The sequence below is a fragment of the Aspergillus aculeatinus genome (assembly GCF_003184765.1).
Source record: "Aspergillus aculeatinus CBS 121060 unplaced genomic scaffold BO66scaffold_90, whole genome shotgun sequence".
NCBI classification, from domain to species: domain Eukaryota; kingdom Fungi; phylum Ascomycota; class Eurotiomycetes; order Eurotiales; family Aspergillaceae; genus Aspergillus; species Aspergillus aculeatinus.
In genome coordinates this window covers 42,995-63,520 of record NW_020291559.1, presented here as the reverse complement: position 1 = coordinate 63,520, position 20,526 = coordinate 42,995, and the positions used below count along the sequence as shown (strand labels likewise).

Genomic DNA, 20,526 nt, shown 5'->3' with positions numbered 1-20,526 from the left:
ATCCGAATGCCGCGGTCATTCTTTTTCGAGGGTCGCCGAAGAGCAATGCATGAAACGAATGACTGCAGCGGAGCGATACCTTAGGTTCCTGGCAGACAATAATTCACAGTAGTACATAAGTGTGCTCCGTTCATTGAATAAATTATGTGCGTTTGACAGATGACATCAAGAAGTCAGGGATTCATGCAGGAAACCATATGTCAGTGCCACGGGCATTGGTCTGGCATACTCGTTACGGTACATCCTTCTACGCTACAGCTACGCGGTTCATCGGAGCAGATATAGTGAGAGGGTTGGTTGTTGAAATAGGATAAGAAAAATCGTATTGAAGGACGTAGTTGCTCCGATAAAACCAGGGGCATAGACAAAAACTCCGGTCGTAACAAGAGTCTTGAGTCAGACTACTTGGGGATATCACAAATTCGAGAAATCAATTAGCAAGAAGAAAGACACCCAGGTCACCGTTTTTGGATTTGTGTTAAAAAAGGATATTTCAACTTTTGTTTTGTGACTATCGCGCTTCACGCATGCATCAAGCACGAATGGCCTCCACAACAAAAATCCATTTAAGCGGCAAGCTCGCGGATCTTCTGCTCGACGCGAGCCTTGCGCTCGTCGTGGGTGAGGCGGACCTTGCGGAACTTCTTGCTCTCGGCCTTCCACTCCTCCTTGGTCTTCTTGGAGTCGGCATCCTCGTCCTTCTTGAAGGGGTCCTCGCGGATGGCCTTGTGGGCCTCGGTGTAGAGGTCCTCGATGTCACCGGCCTCGATGCCAGCCTCGGTGTACTTGTGGAACTGACCACGGAAGCGCTCCTCGTCGTCATCGGCGAGACCCTCCATGTACTCAGCGACGTGACCGCCGAAGATGTAGTTGCGGAGAGTCTCAGCGTCGAGCTCCTCGGCCTCGATGTCGAAACCGGGGAAGCGGGACTCGGAGTGGGGGACTATGGAGTTTTGTTAGCACCGAGTTCGATTGAGATGGATATGCTGTGGGAACATACCGAGGACACCAGCGTCAGAGCAGCCCTTCATGGCACCGAAGACACGGGCACCAGTGGAGGTGCGCTATGATAAATCGTTAGCTTGGTTCAAGCGCTAGGTGAAATCCGGGAAAACTCACGGCAAGACCGACGTCGAGGACGACCTTGAAGGGGCGGCGCTCGCCATCATCGGTCTCAGCGGCCTCGGTGAGAGTGTACTCTCCATCAGCCTCCTCAACACCAGTGAAGGTCTCGTCGAGGTTGAGCTTCTTGAGGGCACGGCGACCGACAAGGAGACCGGTGGCGTAGGCGGCAGCCCAGTTGGTCAGACCGTTGGTGATGCCATAGCGCTTGAGCTCGTGGGAGTAGGCAGCGGCGAAAACCTTGTCACCGGAGATCTCAGAGTAGACGATCTGGCAGATGACTGTGCCGGAAGTCAGTCAGAATGCGTTTCCCATGTAGATCGATCGGAGGGTGGAGTAGACATACCGTCACGGTTGGTGAAGCGGACGACCAGGCGGTACTTGGGGGCGTTGTACTTGTTCTTGGCCTGGGTGATCAAGCGCTTACGGGCATAGTAGTCGGTCTTACCCTCACGGCGACGACGGTACTTAGTCTGGTAGCGGCTGTGGGATTGATTAGTATCTCATCCAATGCGACCGGCGCGAACCAAAGAATTAACTCACCTGTAGTAAGCGCTGTTCTTGACCTGCTTGTGGAAAGGCTAGATCACGAAAACAAGCGAGTCAGCAATTTGCGCTTCAGAAGGAAATCCGACTTGTCCGAAGCATCTTGCAAAGACCCGAAATTTCGTCCCACAAATCCCGCTAGGGCGGGGGGGTGGTGGGAAAATCGAAATCCCATTTGGAGATGAAGGAGCAGTCGAGAACAATCGTATATCGTGCATCGAATATCGAATTGTTCGGGTGCTAGAACGAGGTCTAACTCACCATTTTGACGGTGACCGGGTGATGAGGACCGAGTTGTCGACGTTGGCTGCAAAGGAAGAAGGAGGGAAAATTCGTGGACTGACTTTGTGGAAGGCCTCGCTTAGCGCTGCCTGCATCCCGGCCAGGAATTGCGGTTGGCGACGAGCGGGCGGCCGCCACCCCAGATTTGCTAGAGTACTCCGTACTACTACTTACTGTACGGAGAACACTAAGTATACCCCAACAGTATGCCAATCTGCAATAAGCTGATTTTCTGATTCAATTCGATTGCAGAATCTACTTTAACAATCATTGACAAATATATTACCTCGAAAGTCTACCATAGAAGATTACACTTGCAGTAGTAATCAAAAGTGTTGGCAACAACTAAAGGTCAACCCAGCCTCTATAGTCGCGCCTTATCTGAACCTGCTTGTAACTGGAGACCAGTCATCTTCTCCAGCTCTCGAACAGCATCTTGCGTTCGTCCAAGATTCACCTTCAAAGTCCTCATCCCTGCCTTCTTTGCACCCTTCAAGTTCTCCCCGATATCATCAAGGAAGACCACATCCACTGCGTGCACCTCGCCTTGGCCTTTCTCCTTGGCGATTCGATTCATATCCCGCAGTGCAGCTTCATAGATCTTCTGGTCCGGCTTCCGAAGGCCTGTATGTGCCGATGATATGAAAAAGTCAAACTGGCTTTTCCTCTCGTCGAGATCCCGATTGTACGGATGTCCGTCCGGGAAGATGACGGTATTCGACAGCGCCCCCAAGATGAATTGCCCTGACTCCTTCAGTTTCTTCAAGGCCGGAAACATATGAGGGTCCGGCGTTCGCGATACCCTCATCATCTCCCAGAACAGAAACTCGGCATCGAGCTTAGGCACCGGAGGGGTGGGCGACTGCGTCCCGGTCGGATTCTCGCCCCGGATCTTCTCCTGGAATTGCTTCCAGAGACTCGGGTTCTGTAGGTCATTCTGGAACCCGGCGAAGAAGTCGGCATCCATCTTAATATCCCCTCGTTCGAGTCGGTGCCAGCTGCCGTTGGGCGCAGTACGCGAGATGCTGAAGTTCACCCATCCTGGGGGGATGTTGTGGGCAAGTTCGTAGTCCAGAATGGCCTGGAAGGGGGAGAGGACCTACTGATCATTAGTATCTGGCTGTTCAGATGTCTGGATCTGCATGGAGAGGTGCCTCGGTCTTACACACACTCCTCCGATGTCGAACAGGAGGCCTCTAGGTCGTTGGTTGTCTGACATGATGAATCTGTGCAACTCAGCGCAGCTTAGGTTAAGTGGACGGAAGTCGCATCAGAAGTTCAACAAATGTCAAGTCAGTAAATGTAGAATGCGCTGCCGATCAATGTTGGACATTGATGGTCTCTCCTGCGGAGTAATGCCAGATTGCCGAGGTTAGATAGAGGACCTGCAATGGCGCTTTCTCATCGATCAATGCCAACCAGCTCCGTTGGGGTATCACCTCGGCTCCCAGGTGGCGGTGTCTATTGCATAGTACTATATTGAGCTGCAAGATAGTCTGCAGACCTCTTCAGTATGCAACAAATGCAAGGAGTTGATGTTTGATCACCCGGTCGTTGTAAGTGTGAGTCGCAAAGGATCACGTGTCCGCGTTATCGATAGGAAGGCGGCACGCGTCGACGGCGAGAATCAATTGAATCTCCTCCTATCTCAAAACCACCGACGCATCGTCATTATGGGGCCATGGACTCGACCCGTACCATTTCCGAGTTGAAGTCGTCCTTCATCCGAGCGCAAGTGCGCATTCTGTCTGAAAGCCTCCAGCCACCCGAGGATTGGCGACATTATGCGTCTCAGTCCACCGAGGATGAGCTGAGCGATAAGGTGGTCGGAGATGCTCTAAAGAGATGTGAGTACTTGGCTCGAGTGTCAAATTATTGATTTTCTGCTGTCATCTTGAATATCGGCCCTATCTTGATTTGGTCAGGACTGACTCGGTCACAGTAAATGCGTCTCTGAAACAGCACAGTCGGATCGTTTACTCGTCCCAGGCCATTCAACATGTCGCACAGCAAATCGCACGTCTTTACTGGTCCTCCGTGAATGAATCGATGCGCGACCGGGGCTCTTTGCTCCAAGGGGTGGAACAATCTGTGGATTTATCCAACCACCTGTGAGCTACGCCGCAGTCTTTCTCGGCTACGAGATAAGACTTTTCAAAGTTTGACGGTCTGACTGTATCCCAGGAATATTGCGCAATTGCCCCTGGAATTGGAGGATCCGAATGCGAGTGATGAGGACCGAGCAAGGTATGGATTACCTCGATGGCAGGTTTCAATTTCATCTGACTAACAGTAGTACAGATACCAAGAGCTACGCGAACATCTGGTCGCCCTGGACAGTCGTCGGAAACAGCGACAGCGGCGGTTGAACCAGTTGCGACAGCTACAGCGCTTACTGGAGCCCTTCCAAAACCCGCAGGCTAACATCCAACCGAATTTGGTCACAAGAGATGGAGAGTTGGTTCAAGAGCTGGACAAAATGCGGATGCTGGTTGCGCGCGTAGGGGGTCGGATTGAGCAGGGCAAGAAGAAGCTCAACAATGACGAGCAGGACGCTTCGTACTCGCTAGGAGGGGATGAGAAGTTGGAAGCCTTGTTGGACATGACTGAATGAGAGAACTCTAGCAGAACGAACGGGAATGAGGGTATACAGAAGAACAAAAATGGTTAGAAGAAAAAACAGGAAGAAAATCAAAACAAAAAATCACAGAATCAAGAGAACCCGGTGGACCACATGCTTAGAGGCTGCATATACATAAATACCATCTGTCTAATTGTTTTCCCCGGAAAAGGTACGGCGGCCGAGAGTGGTAGCACAGCTACATGGATCAGATTGCCCTAGACAATCCTCATCAGCAAGATGATCCCAATCACCGGGCCTGCCGTTGTTTCTGTCTAAAATTAGGGGGAGAAAGTTTCCAATGCAGTTTGGTAGAATTCTGGAAAGGTGCAAGGGGGCAAGGCAACGATTGACCTACAGTTGCATTAACCACCGCAGGTGCCAGTTAAGTGAGTAACTAAGTTGTTGAGTTGTTTATTCTTAATTGTGCAGGTCCCGGGCGCACCTGCTGCTGCTGCTGCTGCTGCTGCTGCTGCTTGTGCTTGCTTTTCCTTCTTCCTTCCTATTTCTTTTTTTCTTCCTCTCTTCTTTCGGAGATTGTGTTAACTCTATTGTGCTACGCCTACTCCTTCATCTTATCTAACACCCTTGACAGTTATCTTCAACTTCACTCAACTCTCCATGTGCCTGACCCTGCGTGTGCCTGTGCTTCTACCTCAGCCTCCAGCCCATTTCATGAATCGTCCAAGATGGGAGAAGCCGATGTCTTCACCGCCCCCAGTTATGGCGCTAACCGGGCTAGTGCTCGGATGGATTTCTCCGGATCTCCGGCGCTTGACCCTTTTGGCTCAACACCGGGAGTAGTGAACAACACGGAGCGCAATGACGACGGCCACAATCGCCAACCTCATCTGGCCTCTTCGTCTGTGGCTTCAGCTCCTGCCTCTGCCTCTGTATCTGCAGCGGTCGCTTTTCCAACACTCGACTTTTCTTCCTTTCCCGATTTCAGCCCATTGATTCCACCCGACCGAAGGATCAAGAGTGAACCCGTTTCTCCAGTCCGCCGCACCACCACCAACGCGTCCACAACCCCGTCTGCTTCCAAGGCAGCCTTTGTCCGTGGACATCGTCGTCGCTCCACCCACGTTACTCGTCGCGACCTCGACAAATTCCGAAAAGAGGTCCTTGGCGTAGAGAGCCCAGGTTTCGGATTCGACGACGATCTCAAGCTCCCCGCATCTACCAATCCTGCCCGAGATCCTCAGTTTGAAGCCTTGAACCGCGCTTTCGAGGCGGCAAGCATGTCCTTGAACAACGCTGGGGGCATGGCTGGCAACAATCCCGGCGCAAACATGTACGCCGGCTACGTGGATAACACCGGAGGTGGCCCGAACATGTCTAATGTTCCTCGTCAATCTATGTCGCCTGCCATGCCACATACCCCAAGTCAGGTTAATGGCGCCGGAATGCCTGGGATGAACGGTGGTATGCCCATCAATGCGGGACAGCAGATGGATCTTCATCATCTCTACGACATGGTCCTTGAGTTGAGTGAGGTGTTGAAGAACAACCGTGAGACTACAAAGAGTATTGTCAACAGTGCGGAGGAGATCATGGTATGATTTTTTCCACCTGGAAAATGGGCTTCGCATTGCTGACGGTCTTAGAAACGCTCTTCTGCCGAAGGAGTAAACCCGAGCATTCAGCAAGTGAATGGCGAACTTTCAGGTTGGTGGAATGACCATCCGATACGTGAGCACCATACTAATTAGCCCAGCTGCCCGCATTGCGGAACTTGAGCGCGCCCTCGCGAAAGAGAAACGTCTCGTTGAAATCCTTCGGAACGAGCAGGTCGAAAATACGAAACTGATTGGAGAATACGAGGCGGCCGTGGGTGTTATGGTGGAACAGATTCGCAACTACTGCCAGAACAACAACCTTCACTATCTCGCGCAGAAACGTCACTATAACAACCTTCTCCAAGCCGAGCGAGACTCCCACCTGGAAAGTCGATTGGATCGGGACTACTGGCATGCACAGACCATGAAATGCGCCGAAATGATCCGCACCGCTTATCGCCTGCGCTGTGAGGAAGAGGAAACCCCGATCCGCATCGTGGCTGGCCTCCAGAACGAAGTGCGTGCCTACCGCAACGCCCTCGGGATGGAGCCCGAGAAGCCAGAAGAGGAATACGGATGGGAGATCCTGAAGGACGTCCCCGGCGGTTCCGAGTGAAGTAACACGGCAGCTTCCGTACCCTGGCGGTATGCTTGAGCTATGACGATGACGACTTTGTTATCGGCTTTTTTTTATTCGAAGCACATGACATTGCAAATGGCGTTCTGGAGGAGCACGTGTTACTTACTGGATTGTTTTCGCGGAAAGATACCCATCTTCGCATGATTTGTATCACTGTCTTCTGCTGGTTATGGGGGGACACTATGTACCTCATTGGACATTCGCATCGGATCTCTCGCCCAGCCTCAAGATCTGAGATTTGTATTCAAACAGCTTGCATGTATCTTACATAAAGATCTAATTATGCTTTGCTGAACTTCTTCGTTTCTTTCAGTCTCTAATCTACTCCGTATAGAACACCTCATCCAACACCTTCCACCAACCCGGACCCTCAGCACTACCCACAGCCCCAGGGATTGGACTCTCCTTCACCATCAAACAAGGTCAATACGGCGAACCCCGACACCCCCTCCGTTAGGGAGAGATAGAACAAAGAAAGAATCCCACATACCTGCATCCCATCCGTCATCGCCCACCACTCGCGCACCTTGGGATTCGCCCGCATCCGCTCCATATCCCCCTCATAATCCTCCCCGATATACTTGAACGTCGCGAACAACGTCCGCTCGTTGTCGAAGAAGATGGAATCTAAATGTCGGGGTGTCAGCCCCAGTAGCTAAGCCTTTTTTTTTGGTGGGTTGTATCATGAGTGCAGAGTATGTTCCAGGGGGTTGGTTAGGCAGTCTTCTCCTCCTGTTGGGTTTTGCCTTCTTCTTAGGGTGGTATGGTGGTGTAGGTAGGCAGGTAGATAGCCAGGAGAAGGAGACCTACAATCCCGGATGTTACACTCGTGGATCTGCCGCAGCACCTCGGGCCAGACGCTGGCGTGGCATTCTTTGTACGCTGCGACGGCGGCGGGTTTGAGGTGGACGATTTGCGCGATGCGGCGGGTGGGTGCGGGCATTTTGGATATCGTTTGTTGCTGATTTTGTGTAGGTTGGGGTTGGGGTGGAGGGAGAAGGGATTTGGGGGTCGGTGAGGCGTCGTTGGTGGTGGTGGTGAGTTGCTTTGCGATGCTCTGGGATTGGGAGGGGGTGGGCGGTGGGTGGGTTTATGGCGATTGAAGGTTGTGAGAGTTTGTTTAGGAGATGGAAGGAGGGGTTCATTGAGCTTTTTGAATGGCTCGGGGTGTTTTGACCCGAGTCGTGGGGTGAGAGGGGTGTGTGGTGGTGATCTTGACGGTTTGGTGAGGTGGGCTTGGCGGAGATATATACTGCTGTACAAGGTTGCTTGGTGAGTGGTGCGGAGAGGTGAGGTTCTGATGCTAGGGTCCCAGATTAGTGTAAATACTCGCAGGGAGCTTGTGGTTGCTGTTGTTTATACTTCGAAATTTAAGGGCGAGGAAGGTGTGGTTTTATACATTGTGGAGCGGGGGTGTCTTGTGGAAGTTGTGGTGAGCCAAAGGTTATATATCATATCGTAAACCCGAGATTAAGAACATCATAGAAGAGAAGTACGCGCTTGGTATCCATCATAAAACCAGTCATCAATAAACCAGAAAACAATAATTCGAAGCAGAACAACCGCTCTACCGTTGTACGACTTGCTTCTTCGACACGGGTCGGATCCACGACACAAGCACGTTCGCCCCGATCGAGATCGCCCCGATGATCCAGAGGGACCTGGAGTAGTCCGAGCCATTGTAGCGGAATATGATCGCGAAGATGATCCCGCCAAGGTTGCCCATTCCTCCCACTGCACCGGAGACAACACCTGCACGTCCGTTAGTATACCCGAGATCAAAAAGACAGCTTCAGCGAGAACGTACCATTGGCGAACGGATAGACATGCGGCACCAAGGCAAAGTTGGCACCATTGCACGACTCCAGGAAAAACGCAAGCCCAGCGATGAGCCCGAACATGGTGGATTCGGACTTGGGATTCGTCAGCCCGATCGCCAATTCAAATGCACCCATGACGACACCAAGGAAGACAAGCAAGATCTTCTTCGACCACAGATTCTGCGTCCGTCGAAGGAGCAGATCGGCTAGAAAACCGCCCGCGGGGCGAAAGACGACGTTGAGCAGACCGAACATGGCGGCCCATTGCCCGGTCTTGGTCTGACCCATATGGGGGAAGTTCGCGGAGTAATACTCGCCCAGGTTGGAGTTGATGGCGAGCTCTGCACCAAAGGAGCAGGCGTAAGGAATGGCGACGGCGGCGGTGGATAGACTGAACAGTACCCCCATGGCCTCTTTGCGTGTGGGGGCCACCACAGTATCCGTTCGGATGGCATCGAACTCGGCGATGGCCTGGGAATTAGAGCCAAGAGACACGGGGGTTTGTGCGCCTTTCTTTTCCACGTCTGCCATGACGTTGGTCATAGATGGCGTGCTGGAAGGCTGTGCGGACCTCATGTCCGCCTTGAGGTCGACAATGTTGCCGTCTGACTCGCCAGCCATCTCTCGAGCCCAGAGGTGGCGCTCTGACCATTTCCCCGTGGGTGTGTCCTCGCATAAGAAGAGCATCGCCACGGCGATAACGATAATGATGATGAAAGGGACAATGAAAGCAACACGCCAGGCTTTGTGTGGTGTGAGGCCTTGCGAGTAGACCAGCGAATCGTAGACAGCGGGCATCACGAAGCTAAAATGCATCAGTTGACGTCTTGCAATGCTGCCTCCGAGAGTTGACAACGTACTATGTGATGCCACCACCAGCATTACCCCAACCTCCCGCAAGGGCATTGGCCATTCCGACAATCTTCTTGTCAAAGAACCCCGTGCACCAGACCTGGCAGGGCACGAATGTGCCTCCCAAGATCCCAATGAAAAACCGTAGCGCGATCAGTCCCTTAGGCGTGGTGACCAGACCAGCCATGGCAGTGGGGATCGAACCGCTGAGCAGCAGTCCGATGAACACCAGCCGCGGTCCGAATCGATCACACAGAGGGCCTGCCACGAATCTCACAAGTAGTCTAGACAATCGGTCAACTGCTTGTTTTGCACATGTGAGGGTTCTGTGTCTTACGTTGCTAGCAGGGCAACAATGTTCGAGTTTGCCACGTCTTGCTGTGTCATATGCAGGTCTTTTCGGATTGTGACGGTCAACTAGTTGAGCTCGGAGTGTTAGTCATTTCGCTTCATACTGGTCAAGGAGGAAGGCTCTCCCACTCACCAATGGCGGAAAAGCATACCATGAGAGGAATGCAACCATGAACCCGAGCCATGAGAAGAAGAAAACCCGTCCATATCGATCGAATGGGTTGAGAACTGGAATAGACTGTGCTTTGCGATTACTTGGGTTGATCTCGGGCGAGACAAAGAGAAGTTTGATGAAGTCCATGGTCAGTCACACCGTGTACGAAGGTGTCTGAGTGGTGGTTTAGGAATAGAAATTGAAGTACAAGACACAAGAAGAGTAATAGGACTATAGATTGAGCTCGAGGGCACCGCAATAGGAAACACCACCAGGGTGCGGAAAAGAGAATAGACCAACGGACCGCTAGGCTAGACGACGGTGCTATGGGTCCGGATGTTTTCCTGTGTTCTAGGACAAGGGAGGCAGATTTAGTCCAGACTAGGGGGAGAAAATTGCACTTCATATATAGACCACGGTTGGAATCACATCCCCGAAGCATGAAGATATGAGTACCGCAGTATAATGATGCACCTGGCAAACAATCCCCCATGCCAGAGCAATGACTCTATCTCCTAGGAGATATACAGATGAAAGTCATGACTGTGTCAACCCGAGATTAGGACACATGCCCAGTCGCATATCTCTCAGCAGCTCGTAACGGCACTGGGCAGTGCGGCAGCAGGAAAATCATAATCGAGGCAAAAATCATGAAGCCAATCTAGAGAGCGACGCGCAGTGATCCACCCGTCGGACAGTGCTAATATGGTAGTGGATACCGCAGCTGGTAGCGCAGCAGCAGCACAGGACTAGCCGGAGATGACCTCAGGGTTCGTGGTATGGAGAGAAGATCCAGACCCGTTTCTCTACCCCATGTCGAGAAGTGGCCAACGAGGGTGATTCAACCGGCCAACCGGCCAAGAGATAAGGTAAAGGGACCCTGCACGGCAAAGGAGTTGGTTGATAGGCGTGGCGCTGATACTGAGGCTGATAAGGATGTAAATCTGGGGAGAACAACTCCGCGGAGGTCCCAGGACAGTCAGGAAGGTTTCCTGGTTATCTATCAGTAAGGTATCAGCAGCGAGACGGCAGTGACAGGCCCAAGTCGACCGGTAAGTGGGCCTCGGTCCTCAGGCCCATCTCCATCGGCAGCTAGAAAAATTTTCGCTGGGAATGGATCATCCCGGTTTCTTGGTGTTGCTTGACTTTCGTCAATCTGCCTAACCGGCTATAGTCTCTCCTCCAAATTAGTCCCGACTAGTCTCTGAAACGACCTTGCTGAATGGTCATCCGTGGTGGATGGAGTATTGTGTCTCCATCTCGATGGAGACTCAGAAAAGGCGGGTGTTTCGGAGCGGTGTCAGAAGCTCTGAAGCCAATTTTTTCTTTTCATTTTTGGTTCATGGTTTCAAGATACATTGCTGAGGTAAATACGGAGTAGATTGAAGGTTGTCAGAGAGCAAGCCACGGTTCGTAAAGCGAATCTGAGTGGACGATAGGGGGATGGATGATAAGGGGGACTGGGGGGGAAGGTGGAAGTTTGTTTTTCAGGACTCGGGACGGATTGATCCATGAATACTAAAAGCAGTTAGTGGAGATCAAGTGCCCACCGCCTGCACAGACCACGCGATGGGCTGATTATTCGGCAGTCAGTTGGCCGTCCAATCACATTCCATACATTAGACAAACTGCAAACGTGATGTTCCGTACCCTAATCTCCTGTGGTGCCAGGTACTAGATTCAATTGCCTTGAAATAGGCGAAGTCTTGAAATAACAGAAGAATGATAGAAACAAAAAATAATTGAGTAAAACTGGAAGAAAGTGTGTGTTCCTATGCAGTAATTACCCCCCCCCCCCCTGGTACATTAAGGCCCACACAAAATCTCTTCTGCCGGGACATCCATACGTATGATGGAATGATATGATTCCTCCTTATGTTTCTTGTATCAAAATCCAGGCTTTGGCCTTACAACAATGCTCCACTCAGCAAAATCTCCATGTATTATATGCATAGTTGTCCTAGGTATAACAATGGTGCTGTTAACATCAAATTGTCTTCATTAATTTACAGAATTGGCACATGAGTTTCCAGCCGACGCACTGGCAACCTCAGGTATCTAACATAGCTTCGTGACGACTTCAACAAGGCGGGAATTTGCAACCTCTACCAATCAATCACTCCAGATGGCACCGCCCGCTTATTGGCCGGTGGCTTCTCAACCGTCTTCTTCCCACGGATACCCCGGTACTTCCTGTCATATTTCTGGAATGGGTCCGGTGCTTCTCCCTTCTTTACTTTCCATTTCTCTGTTCCGAGGAGCGAGTCCAGCTCGTCCACCGGGGGCAGCTTCAGGTAGACCCAACCATCAGCACGCTCTTCCACGGGAAATGTGGCAATGTTCATGCTCTCGTCGTTGGAACAGCGACCTGCCTGCTCCCCATTAAGCTCGAAGTTGCGCTTGTGATTTGGGCATGACACCCAGTACTTGCCGGCATCATCATCGCCGATCAAGCCATCGGACAGGACAAAAGCACGCTTATGAGGGCACATCTGCTGGGTCGCATAGAATTTGCCCTTGATCTTGAAGACAGCCAGCTGGGTGTCCCCGCGTTTGAGGTTTGCGGATGTAATGCCATCCGAGAAATGGTCTGCTTTGATCATAGGCTGCCACGAAAGACCGGACCATTGGTGGCCCTGGAAATCCGCCTTTGCAGGCTCATTAGACCAGTAGGTGGGTCTTTCTTGGCCACGCTCCTTGATGACCTCCACAGTCTCGACTGTCTCATCTGTGTTGGCGAATTGTTGGAAGTGTTTGCGCCGCTTGGGATCTCGGATTGTTTCCGTCCATTCGCAGAAATAACCGTCCACGAGCTCCTGCATTTGCTGCTCCATCTCCGCGCCAATCCCAAGCTTATCATCAACCACTACTTCCCGCAGGTACTCGATTCCACCAGGAAGGTTCTCTATCCAGCGGGCTGTTCGCTGAAGCTTATCCGCTGTGCGGATATAGAAAATGAGATACCGATCGATGAGGGGGATCACTTTCTCGGGCGGCACATCTTTGGCTAAGATCTCCGAGTGCCGGGGCTTGGCACCTCCATTGCCTCCGACGAAGATATTGAAGCCCTTCTCGGTGGAAATTAGGCCAAAACTGAAGCATGTTAGCCTGATGTATCACTGAAGTCGAGAGATTTGTCCGCCTTACTCCTTATTCTGTGCCTCGGCACATTCTCTTACACATCCAGAAACAGCACCTTTGAGCTTGTGAGGAGATCGGAGACTCTTGTAGCGCTCTTCTAGCCGGATGGCCATTCCAACGCTGTCACCAATACCGAAACGGCACCAGGTCGTGCCCACACAACTCTGAAAAGAGATATTAGTCATTTCTTACAATATAGCATGAAACTCGGCTGATCTCACCTTAACAGTTCGCAGGGACTTGGCATAAGCATGGCCACTCTCCATACCCGCATTCACGAGTTCTGTCCAGATGTCGAGGAGATCCTGCTTCTTTGCCCCGAACATGTCGATACGCTGACCTCCAGTGATCTTGCAGTATAGGTTGTATTTCTTTGCCACTTGTCCAATGGCAATCAACTTGTCTGCGGTAATCTCACCTCCCGGAACACGGGGAACCACAGAGAATGTACCGTTGCGCTGGATATTGGCAAGGAATCGGTCATTCGTCTCTTGTAAGTCATGGTATCCTTTATCCATGATATGAGGGTTGAAGAGACTCGAGAGAATGGACGCGATCGCAGGCTTGCACAGTTCGCAGCCAAGCGACTCGGGGTTCTTTCCGACTGCCCCCATCACATCTTCGAAAGTCTTCAGCTGTTTCACAGCGATGATATTGTACAGATCCACTCGTGAATGTGGGATGTGAGTACATACTATGCGAATGTCAGTTTCCAATTCTTAGGTGAGGGGAAGTCAACGTACAGTTGTTCGAGACTTCTTGGCCCATGTCCTGCATGGCCTTGTTGAAGATCGACTGCACTAAGGGCATGCAGCCGCCACAACCGGTCCCTGCTTTAGTGCACGATTTGACCTCGCCGATGGTTTTGCAGGTGCCACTTTTGATCTTGGCAACCAAATCCCCTTTGGTAACATTATGACAAGCACAGATCTGAGTACTGCCGTCACTGTTCATCTGTTAGCCAATGCATGTAGTATGAAAAAGAAGCAAAACTTACAGGTCGTCTCCATTCTCCTCTCCGTCATTTTGCGCACCCAGGATAAACTGACTAGGAGGCACCTCTAGCTCTTTCTGCAATTTGACCATTTGGTTCAGCTTGAGGTAGTCCTTCGTATCTCCGATCATCATTCCGCCGAGCAAATATTTGCCATCCATGGTGAACAAGTACTTTTTGTAGACGCCACTGAAGGGATCCTTGTAGGTGAGTGCTTTCACTGATGATTCACTTTCCAACTCAGCCTCAGTGTCTTTCCGGTCGGCTCGAAGTGAGGGCCTTTGACCCGGCAGAAACTTGGGCCCATCCCTGTCAGCGAAGAAGTCGCCAAAGCTGGCAACATCCACACCTAAGAGCTTCAACTTGGTGCTCAAGTCAGGCCTTGTGAAACTCTTTGGCCCCTTTTCAGGATTTGTCAGGTTGTATGCCAAGACATCGGCCATCTCAATACCCGGCGCTATGATACCGAATGTCTGGTTTTCCCAGCTTGCGCATTCGCCGACAGCATAAATATCCTCAATGGATGTTTGCAGACTGCGAGAGTCGATTAGATAACGGTTGGTTGGCGTGAAGTGCATACACAATCATACCTTTCATTAATGACAAAGCCTCCTCGTCCCGCACACTGAATGCCGGCGGATTGCCCCAGCTCGTCTCTGGGGCGTACTCCGATCTGGAAAGATGGTTAACTTGAAAACATTCGCAACATCAGATGAGAAAAGAAGCATACAGCAAAGCAAATGCAAGAGCAGTCAATCTCCTCGCCATCCTCGAAGACGATTCCCGTGACGTTGTTGTCAGCGTCGGTCTTGATAGTCGCTACACGCTTCTGGTGCAGCACATCCAAGCCCAGCTCTCGGATTTTGCGTGTCACGAGCGTCCCTGCGTCTCCATCGAGCTGTCTGGCCAACACCCACTTGTTACGATCAATCAGTTTCACATTTCCAAAGTCTCCAAGATCGGTCATGGCCTTCGCTGCTTCGAGACCTAGCAAGCCTCCGCCAACTGTGACTCCTGTCTCGCCTTTATGCTTTGACGCGAACTCAATGAGACTCTCGAGGTCAGAGATGGTCCGGTAGACGAAAATACCTTTTGCATCATGACCAGGAGTGTGAGTGGGGAGGACAGCATCAGAGCCAGTAGCAAGGACAAGAATATCGTAGGTGATGGTATCGCCTGTTGATGTCTTGACTAACTTGCGTTGGGGGATGATCTCGGTTACTCGTGTGTTGAGGTGGTAGTCGAAGGACCTATCTTTGACCGATCCATACTGATTGAAGTCAGTTACCACCCATGTGCAGCATCTGGGTCACGGTTGGCTTACCCATTCTGTGGGGTTCAAATACAAGTCTTCGATCTTGCGGTGCTCGAAGAAGGAGGATAGGCCGACCCGATTGTATGCGACATGAGGCTCCTCCCCAATGACAAGAATATCGTATTGTCGACGATCTGCATCCTGCTTGATGATTTTCTCGCTATAGGAAGGCATGGGTAGTCAGCACGAGCTCCACTCATACTATACATTCTAGATGGGAGAGAACGCACATGAGCGAGATGGCAACCATGCCCAAGCCTACCACTACGATCTTCTGACGCGCACTCGAGTCATGTCTGCGCGGCTCCGTATCCAAGCTAGACTCCATTATTGATGACGTCTGGGGGTAGACATTGTGGAGAGTGCCAGGAATGACAGGATCGCTGCTCCTGGATCCATCCAGCAGAGGCATGGTGGCGGAGGATGGGGACTCAGGAGGTCCTAGTGTTGCAGCGGCTCACAAGGAATCACCAGAGGGTTGTCTGTGTCACCAAATGGCCAAGAAGCTTTCTACTCATATACTATTGCTGGTGTCATGGTGATTTCCGCCAAGGATGCTGATAAGCGCCCGCAGACAAATTGACTGATCTGAGGCATTGTCTTTCTCCGTGGCATTACATTCAGAGGCAAATTATGAGACAATCGATTGGGCCAATTTTTAGCCACAATCAGGGCCTCTGCGCCCCGCCAGGTCGATCGTAGGAGCCACCGTTCATGGGTACGAGCCGTGGATCGGAGATATTAGAGCGAATGGATAAGGATTAAGGCACTGGGGGGAGGGGGGGGGCGGGGGGGAAAGCAAGCGCTCAGATACCATTCTGGACCCAGCGAGGTGAAGCTGGGGCGATGAGGGAAGAGAGGGTTGTTTCTTTGCATGTCTCCGCGGAGAAAGGGTAGGAGATGGGGGAGATGGGGAGATTATGATTGATAGTCGGGTGAAGATAGAGGATCGTGATGGTCTTACCAACAATAGTCCCGATGCTTATCGGAAATGCTGATAAGCCAAGATGATCCACCGGATTGGGTGCATGAGCATTGTGCAAGATATGCACATGCTGAGTCAGATGGACTTATGCAGCTCTCGCTTCTCTACTTCCGTCTCCTCCAAACATTCTTCTTCCTCAATGCATGGCAATGATGGAAATGGCGCACGCAAATGAGCCCTGAGGCCCATCTGCCCATCCCTTACGGATTAGTTACGGCCGAATCGGTCCTCCGATGTCAGATCCGGCCTCGACACCTCACACCTCCTCGTAATCAGTCCGATGGGGTTGGGTGTGGATCCGGTGGATCTCAAACTACTTACCGTCCGGCACCGGCCTTGTTCATCGCTTGTTTTCTGGTTCTCGTCTCATTCTCCGCGGCCAAAATGGACCTTCTTTTCGCTCGATTTCTCATCGGGGATTTTTTTTACCCTTTCTTTTTTTGTATTTCATTTTATTATTTTTTGCCTCTCGCCTAATCATCATTATTATTCCTAGACTATGGTATAGTCTGATTTTAGGGGATTTTTGTATCGTCTTTTTTTTTTTTTTTTTTTTTTTTTTTTTTTTTTTTCATCCACTATACCAGAATGCGCCAGACCAGAACAAGCTTGCCTTGGGAGGCGAACAAGGACTGGAATTCGAAGTAGACTTCCTCTGCTCCTTACGTCTTTCTCCCGTGTCTGCCATTTCACTTTCTGTTGCCTGGTTATACCTCACTCTGACTCCCCGCGGAAATATCCCTTCCCGGCCCCGTGCAACTATTCGCAGCCAGCGAGACTGTTGCCCTGTGCTTCGTGGGTAGACCAGATCCCGCAGGCTGATTGTTGCTGCTTAAGCTAATTCAAATGCCGGATCTTATAGTTTTCCCCCCTAGGATCCCAAATCTTGCCCGGAGTACTGCCGATTATTTTGGTCTTGACTGCCCGAGGCTCTCTCATTCCCTACTTCTTAGTCTTACAGGCATCCTGCCGGACCCTCGGGCGTGTTGGAGCCCTGACCCAGGTATATCTATATTTGCTCGTACTCTGGCCGTTTGTCTGGCCCTTGCGTTGAAGAACGTACCAGTTCAATATGACGACAGTCACAGAAGTGAGGGCGGAGATCCTCACTGTACCGCTCAAGTCGGGCCCCATCACGGTAGAGCAGGAGGAATTCTCGAGGGTTGAACTCGCAGATATACCCTTACCGCCTCCATCCAAAGAGCCTACGGAGGTTCTGAACGCGGACAAGCCGACGCCTGATTACCACGTTCCTCGCGACCCTCGTCTGATTCGATTAACGGGTGTGCATCCGTTCAACGTTGAGCCGCCACTTACTGCATTGTATAATGAAGGTCAGTGGCTCCCAGCATCAGGCCTTGGCCATGGAATGTCTCAATCTGATAGACACACAAAGGGTTCTTGACTTCTCCGGAACTATTCTATGTCAGAAATCACGGGCCTGTCCCTCTAGTCAAGGACGAAGACATTCCCAACTGGGAGATCAGTATTGAAGGGTCAGTACCATATCTCACGACAATACAGGCAATCATCTGCTGACAATTGATGAAGTCTGGTGGAGAAGCCGCTAGTCTTGAACTTCCGTCAGGTACTACAGCAATACGACCAGATCACTGCCCCCATCACCATGGTATGCGCCGGAAATAGACGCAAAGAACAGAACACCGTAAGGAAATCCAAGGGTTTCTCATGGGGCTCAGCGGGATTGTCAACGGCGCTCTGGACCGGTCCCATGATGGCGGACATTCTGCGCAGTGCTAAGCCTCTTCGAAAGGCCAAGTACGTTTGCATGGAGGGTGCGGACAAATTGGTAAGTCTCCATAGCAGCCGTAAACTATTGGTGTCTAACAATATGGTAGCCCAATGGATACTACGGTACATCTGTCAAGCTCAACTGGGCCATGGACCCTAATCGGGGAATCATGCTTGCCCATAAGATGAACGGAGAGTCCCTTCGTCCAGACCATGGTCGCCCTCTTAGGGCTGTTGTACCCGGTCAAATCGGTGGCCGGAGTGTCAAGTGGCTGAAGAAGCTGATCCTCACCGATACGCCAAGTGACAACTGGTATCATATTTATGATAACCGAGTTCTACCGTAAGTCAGGCAGCTTCCCGAGGAAAGACTCGTTGTCTAACAATCAACAGCACAATGGTATCACCTGAAATGTCTGCCAGTGATCCTAACTGGTGGCGTGATGACCGGTATGCAATCTACGATCTCAACGTCAACTCTTCTGTAGTATACCCTCAGCATAAGGAGATGCTTGATCTCTCGTTGGCTGGACCAATGTACACTGTAAAGGGTTACGCATATGCAGGAGGTGGAAGGAGAATCACACGTGTCGAGATCTCTCTTGATAAAGGCAAAAGTATGGTCCTCACTTGCCAGTCTTCATGTCAGATGAAGCTAACAATTCTTCAGCGTGGCGGTTAGCGGACATCACATATGCTGAAGATAAATATCGCGAATTCGAAGGCGATCTGTTTGGTGGCAAAGTAGACATGTCCTGGCGTGAAACATGCTTCTGCTGGATCTTCTGGTCCCTTGATATTGCCATACCTGAGCTTGCAGACACCGATGCCATTCTCGTCCGGGCAATGGACGAAGCCCTAAGTATCCAGCCACGTGACATGTACTGGTCTGTTCTAGGAATGATGAACAATCCTTGGTTCCGAGTGAGCATCACAAAGGAGAATGGCATGCTCTTCTTCGAGCATCCGACTGATCCTACTGGTCCTGGTGGCTGGATGGAGCGTGTCAAGAAGGCGGGAGGTGACCTGGCGAATGGCAACTGGGGCGAGCGTCACGAAGGAGAAGAGCCAGCAGTGCCTGAGGTCGAGAAGGAGATCAACATGAAGAAAGAAGGCATGACCCGTGTGATCGATCTGCAAGAGTTCAAGAGCAATTCCAGTGAGGAAAAGCCTTGGTTTGTTGTGAATGGCGAAGTCTACGACGGCACCGCTTTTCTCGAAGGCCATCCTGGTGGGGCCCAGAGCATCATCTCATCCGCCGGACTGGATGTATCAGAGGATTTTCTCGCAATCCGTAAGTCAGACTAGTACCTCACAACACCCGTTCGAACGCTAACCCGCCAATAGACAGTGAAACTGCGAAGAAGATGATGCCCGACTATCACATCGGTACGATGGACAAGGCCTCCCTGGAGGCACTTAAGAATGACAACGCACCGAAATCCAGCGAGCCACGCGCCGAGTTCCTCCAATCACGAGCGTGGTCGAAGATGACACTCACCAAGAAAACCGAAGTATCATGGGACACGCGTATCTTCACCTTCCAGCTAGAGCATGACAAGCAGACTCTGGGTCTACCCATCGGCCAGCATCTCATGATCAAGGTACCGGACCCAGCATCAAGCACGGAATCGATCCTCCGCTCCTACACCCCGATCTCAGAAACCAGCCAGAAGGGCACGATGGATCTGCTGGTCAAGATCTACTTCGACACCCCCACCCAGAAAGGCGGCAAGATGACCACAGCGCTGGAGAAGCTTCCCCTGGGGTCGGCCATCGACTGCAAAGGCCCCACGGGCCGATTCGAGTACCTCGGCCACGGCAAGGTCCTCGTCAGCGGCAAGGAGCGTGCCGTGCGCTCCTTCAAGATGATCTGCGGCGGCACGGGGATCACGCCCGTCTTCCAGGTCCTGCGCGCGGTGATGCAGGACCAGGCGGACCCCACCACCTGCGTGGTCCTGAACGGCAACCGACAAGAGGAGGATATTCTGTGCCGCACGGAACTCGACGCCTTTGCGGCGGTGGACAACAACAAGTGCCAGATCGTCCACACCTTGACCCAGGCGCCCGATAGCTGGACCGGTCGTCGCGGACGCATCTCCGAGGACATGCTCCGCGAGTTCGCGGTCAACGACGGAGAGAGCATGGTGCTGGTCTGTGGCCCCGAGGCCATGGAGAAGTCGGCCCGCAGGATCCTGCTGGCGCAAGGGTGGGCGGAGTCCGACCTCCACTTTTTCTGATTCTTGGTCGGTTTTGCCTTGTGGCCGGGGTTCGTGGTTGGGCTAGTGTGGTATGGTAGACACTACATTCATATGTCCGTGGCTTGTAAATATGGTATTGTTATAATAGATGCACACATACCGGCATTTCAAATGTTTTCAGTAGATATCACT

The 20,526-nt window shown here is 51.6% G+C and overlaps 8 protein-coding genes across 8 annotated transcripts; 4 read left to right on the top strand and 4 right to left on the bottom strand.

The window, feature by feature from the left end:
• Nucleotides 1-137: 137 nt before the first annotated feature.
• Nucleotides 138-3,604, bottom strand: BO66DRAFT_424442 (60S ribosomal uL18 domain-containing protein). Its single transcript, XM_025650169.1, has 6 exons — nucleotides 3,116-3,604; nucleotides 2,349-3,049; nucleotides 1,469-1,605; nucleotides 1,120-1,403; nucleotides 1,001-1,064; nucleotides 138-943 (listed from the first exon to the last, which is right to left on the bottom strand). Exons 1-6 carry the CDS (start codon nucleotides 3,167-3,169, stop codon nucleotides 567-569), a joined length of 1,617 nt encoding a protein of 538 aa, XP_025497892.1. The 5' UTR covers nucleotides 3,170-3,604; the 3' UTR covers nucleotides 138-566.
• Nucleotides 3,605-4,616, top strand: BO66DRAFT_386306 (kinetochore subunit FTA4 family protein). Its single transcript, XM_025646175.1, has 4 exons — nucleotides 3,605-3,797; nucleotides 3,893-4,061; nucleotides 4,135-4,197; nucleotides 4,252-4,616. The coding sequence occupies exons 1-4, from the start codon at nucleotides 3,632-3,634 to the stop codon at nucleotides 4,562-4,564; spliced, it is 711 nt and encodes a 236-aa protein (XP_025497891.1). The 5' UTR covers nucleotides 3,605-3,631; the 3' UTR covers nucleotides 4,565-4,616.
• Nucleotides 4,617-5,051: 435 nt separating this feature from the next.
• On the top strand, nucleotides 5,052-7,026 carry BO66DRAFT_361818 (uncharacterized protein). Its single transcript, XM_025645051.1, has 3 exons — nucleotides 5,052-6,126; nucleotides 6,178-6,238; nucleotides 6,288-7,026. The coding sequence occupies exons 1-3, from the start codon at nucleotides 5,260-5,262 to the stop codon at nucleotides 6,743-6,745; spliced, it is 1,386 nt and encodes a 461-aa protein (XP_025497890.1). The 5' UTR covers nucleotides 5,052-5,259; the 3' UTR covers nucleotides 6,746-7,026.
• A 28-nt stretch (nucleotides 7,027-7,054) lies between these two features.
• On the bottom strand, nucleotides 7,055-7,714 carry BO66DRAFT_396477 (L-rhamnose mutarotase; the record flags this gene model as incomplete). Its single annotated transcript, XM_025648480.1, has 3 exons — nucleotides 7,055-7,174; nucleotides 7,260-7,396; nucleotides 7,580-7,714. Coding segments are annotated over 3 exons (356 nt in total), but the record flags the coding sequence as incomplete, so codon positions are not given.
• Nucleotides 7,715-8,283: 569 nt separating this feature from the next.
• BO66DRAFT_254660 (nitrate transporter) lies at nucleotides 8,284-10,409 on the bottom strand. Its single transcript, XM_025642995.1, has 5 exons — nucleotides 9,926-10,409; nucleotides 9,779-9,858; nucleotides 9,450-9,725; nucleotides 8,577-9,394; nucleotides 8,284-8,521 (listed from the first exon to the last, which is right to left on the bottom strand). The coding sequence occupies exons 1-5, from the start codon at nucleotides 10,091-10,093 to the stop codon at nucleotides 8,337-8,339; spliced, it is 1,527 nt and encodes a 508-aa protein (XP_025497888.1). The 5' UTR covers nucleotides 10,094-10,409; the 3' UTR covers nucleotides 8,284-8,336.
• A 1,586-nt stretch (nucleotides 10,410-11,995) lies between these two features.
• Nucleotides 11,996-16,169, bottom strand: niiA (nitrite reductase niiA). Its single transcript, XM_025648479.1, has 9 exons — nucleotides 15,627-16,169; nucleotides 15,406-15,556; nucleotides 14,812-15,351; nucleotides 14,672-14,754; nucleotides 14,085-14,615; nucleotides 13,831-14,033; nucleotides 13,309-13,781; nucleotides 13,094-13,251; nucleotides 11,996-13,039 (listed from the first exon to the last, which is right to left on the bottom strand). The coding sequence occupies exons 1-9, from the start codon at nucleotides 15,806-15,808 to the stop codon at nucleotides 12,052-12,054; spliced, it is 3,309 nt and encodes a 1,102-aa protein (XP_025497887.1). The 5' UTR covers nucleotides 15,809-16,169; the 3' UTR covers nucleotides 11,996-12,051.
• A 270-nt stretch (nucleotides 16,170-16,439) lies between these two features.
• Nucleotides 16,440-16,915, top strand: BO66DRAFT_254621 (uncharacterized protein). The gene has a single exon (XM_025642994.1). It carries the CDS (start codon nucleotides 16,553-16,555, stop codon nucleotides 16,856-16,858), a length of 306 nt encoding a protein of 101 aa, XP_025497886.1. The 5' UTR covers nucleotides 16,440-16,552; the 3' UTR covers nucleotides 16,859-16,915.
• Nucleotides 16,916-16,968: 53 nt separating this feature from the next.
• On the top strand, nucleotides 16,969-20,498 carry niaD (nitrate reductase NiaD). The gene is made up of 8 exons (XM_025648478.1): nucleotides 16,969-17,206; nucleotides 17,237-17,715; nucleotides 17,778-17,877; nucleotides 17,933-18,191; nucleotides 18,241-18,476; nucleotides 18,527-18,750; nucleotides 18,804-19,427; nucleotides 19,481-20,498. The coding sequence occupies exons 2-8, from the start codon at nucleotides 17,454-17,456 to the stop codon at nucleotides 20,371-20,373; spliced, it is 2,598 nt and encodes an 865-aa protein (XP_025497885.1). The 5' UTR covers nucleotides 16,969-17,206; nucleotides 17,237-17,453; the 3' UTR covers nucleotides 20,374-20,498.
• The last annotated feature ends 28 nt before the right edge of the window (nucleotides 20,499-20,526 follow it).

Excerpts from the sequence above, each read along its gene's own strand:
- niiA (XM_025648479.1), bottom strand. The coding sequence starts at position 15,808 with ATGCCTCTGCTGGATGGATCCAGGAGCAGCGATCCTGTCATTCCTGGC. Across the intron at positions 14,755-14,811 it reads GCTCTTGCATTTGCTTTGCT|ATCGGAGTACGCCCCAGAGA; the intron begins GTATGCTTCTTT and ends CCATCTTTCCAG. Across the intron at positions 14,616-14,671 it reads GGCTTTGTCATTAATGAAAG|TCTGCAAACATCCATTGAGG; the intron begins GTATGATTGTGT and ends CGACTCTCGCAG.
- BO66DRAFT_424442 (XM_025650169.1), bottom strand. The coding sequence starts at position 3,169 with ATGTCAGACAACCAACGACCTAGAGGCCTCCTGTTCGACATCGGAGGA. Across the intron at positions 1,606-2,348 it reads GAGAAGATGACTGGTCTCCA|CCGCTACCAGACTAAGTACC; the intron begins GTTACAAGCAGG and ends TCAATCCCACAG. Across the intron at positions 1,065-1,119 it reads TCCTCGACGTCGGTCTTGCC|CGCACCTCCACTGGTGCCCG; the intron begins GTGAGTTTTCCC and ends GATTTATCATAG.
- BO66DRAFT_361818 (XM_025645051.1), top strand. The coding sequence starts at position 5,260 with ATGGGAGAAGCCGATGTCTTCACCGCCCCCAGTTATGGCGCTAACCGG. Across the intron at positions 6,127-6,177 it reads ACAGTGCGGAGGAGATCATG|AAACGCTCTTCTGCCGAAGG; the intron begins GTATGATTTTTT and ends TGACGGTCTTAG. Across the intron at positions 6,239-6,287 it reads AGTGAATGGCGAACTTTCAG|CTGCCCGCATTGCGGAACTT; the intron begins GTTGGTGGAATG and ends TAATTAGCCCAG.
- BO66DRAFT_386306 (XM_025646175.1), top strand. The coding sequence starts at position 3,632 with ATGGACTCGACCCGTACCATTTCCGAGTTGAAGTCGTCCTTCATCCGA. Across the intron at positions 3,798-3,892 it reads CGGAGATGCTCTAAAGAGAT|TAAATGCGTCTCTGAAACAG; the intron begins GTGAGTACTTGG and ends ACTCGGTCACAG. Across the intron at positions 4,198-4,251 it reads AGTGATGAGGACCGAGCAAG|ATACCAAGAGCTACGCGAAC; the intron begins GTATGGATTACC and ends ACAGTAGTACAG.
- niaD (XM_025648478.1), top strand. The coding sequence starts at position 17,454 with ATGACGACAGTCACAGAAGTGAGGGCGGAGATCCTCACTGTACCGCTC. Across the intron at positions 17,716-17,777 it reads TACTGCATTGTATAATGAAG|GGTTCTTGACTTCTCCGGAA; the intron begins GTCAGTGGCTCC and ends AGACACACAAAG. Across the intron at positions 18,192-18,240 it reads TGGAGGGTGCGGACAAATTG|CCCAATGGATACTACGGTAC; the intron begins GTAAGTCTCCAT and ends ACAATATGGTAG.
- BO66DRAFT_254660 (XM_025642995.1), bottom strand. The coding sequence starts at position 10,093 with ATGGACTTCATCAAACTTCTCTTTGTCTCGCCCGAGATCAACCCAAGT. Across the intron at positions 9,859-9,925 it reads GGTATGCTTTTCCGCCATTG|TTGACCGTCACAATCCGAAA; the intron begins GTGAGTGGGAGA and ends GAGCTCAACTAG. Across the intron at positions 9,726-9,778 it reads ATTGTTGCCCTGCTAGCAAC|ACTACTTGTGAGATTCGTGG; the intron begins GTAAGACACAGA and ends CCGATTGTCTAG.
- BO66DRAFT_254621 (XM_025642994.1), top strand. The coding sequence starts at position 16,553 with ATGAGCCCTGAGGCCCATCTGCCCATCCCTTACGGATTAGTTACGGCC.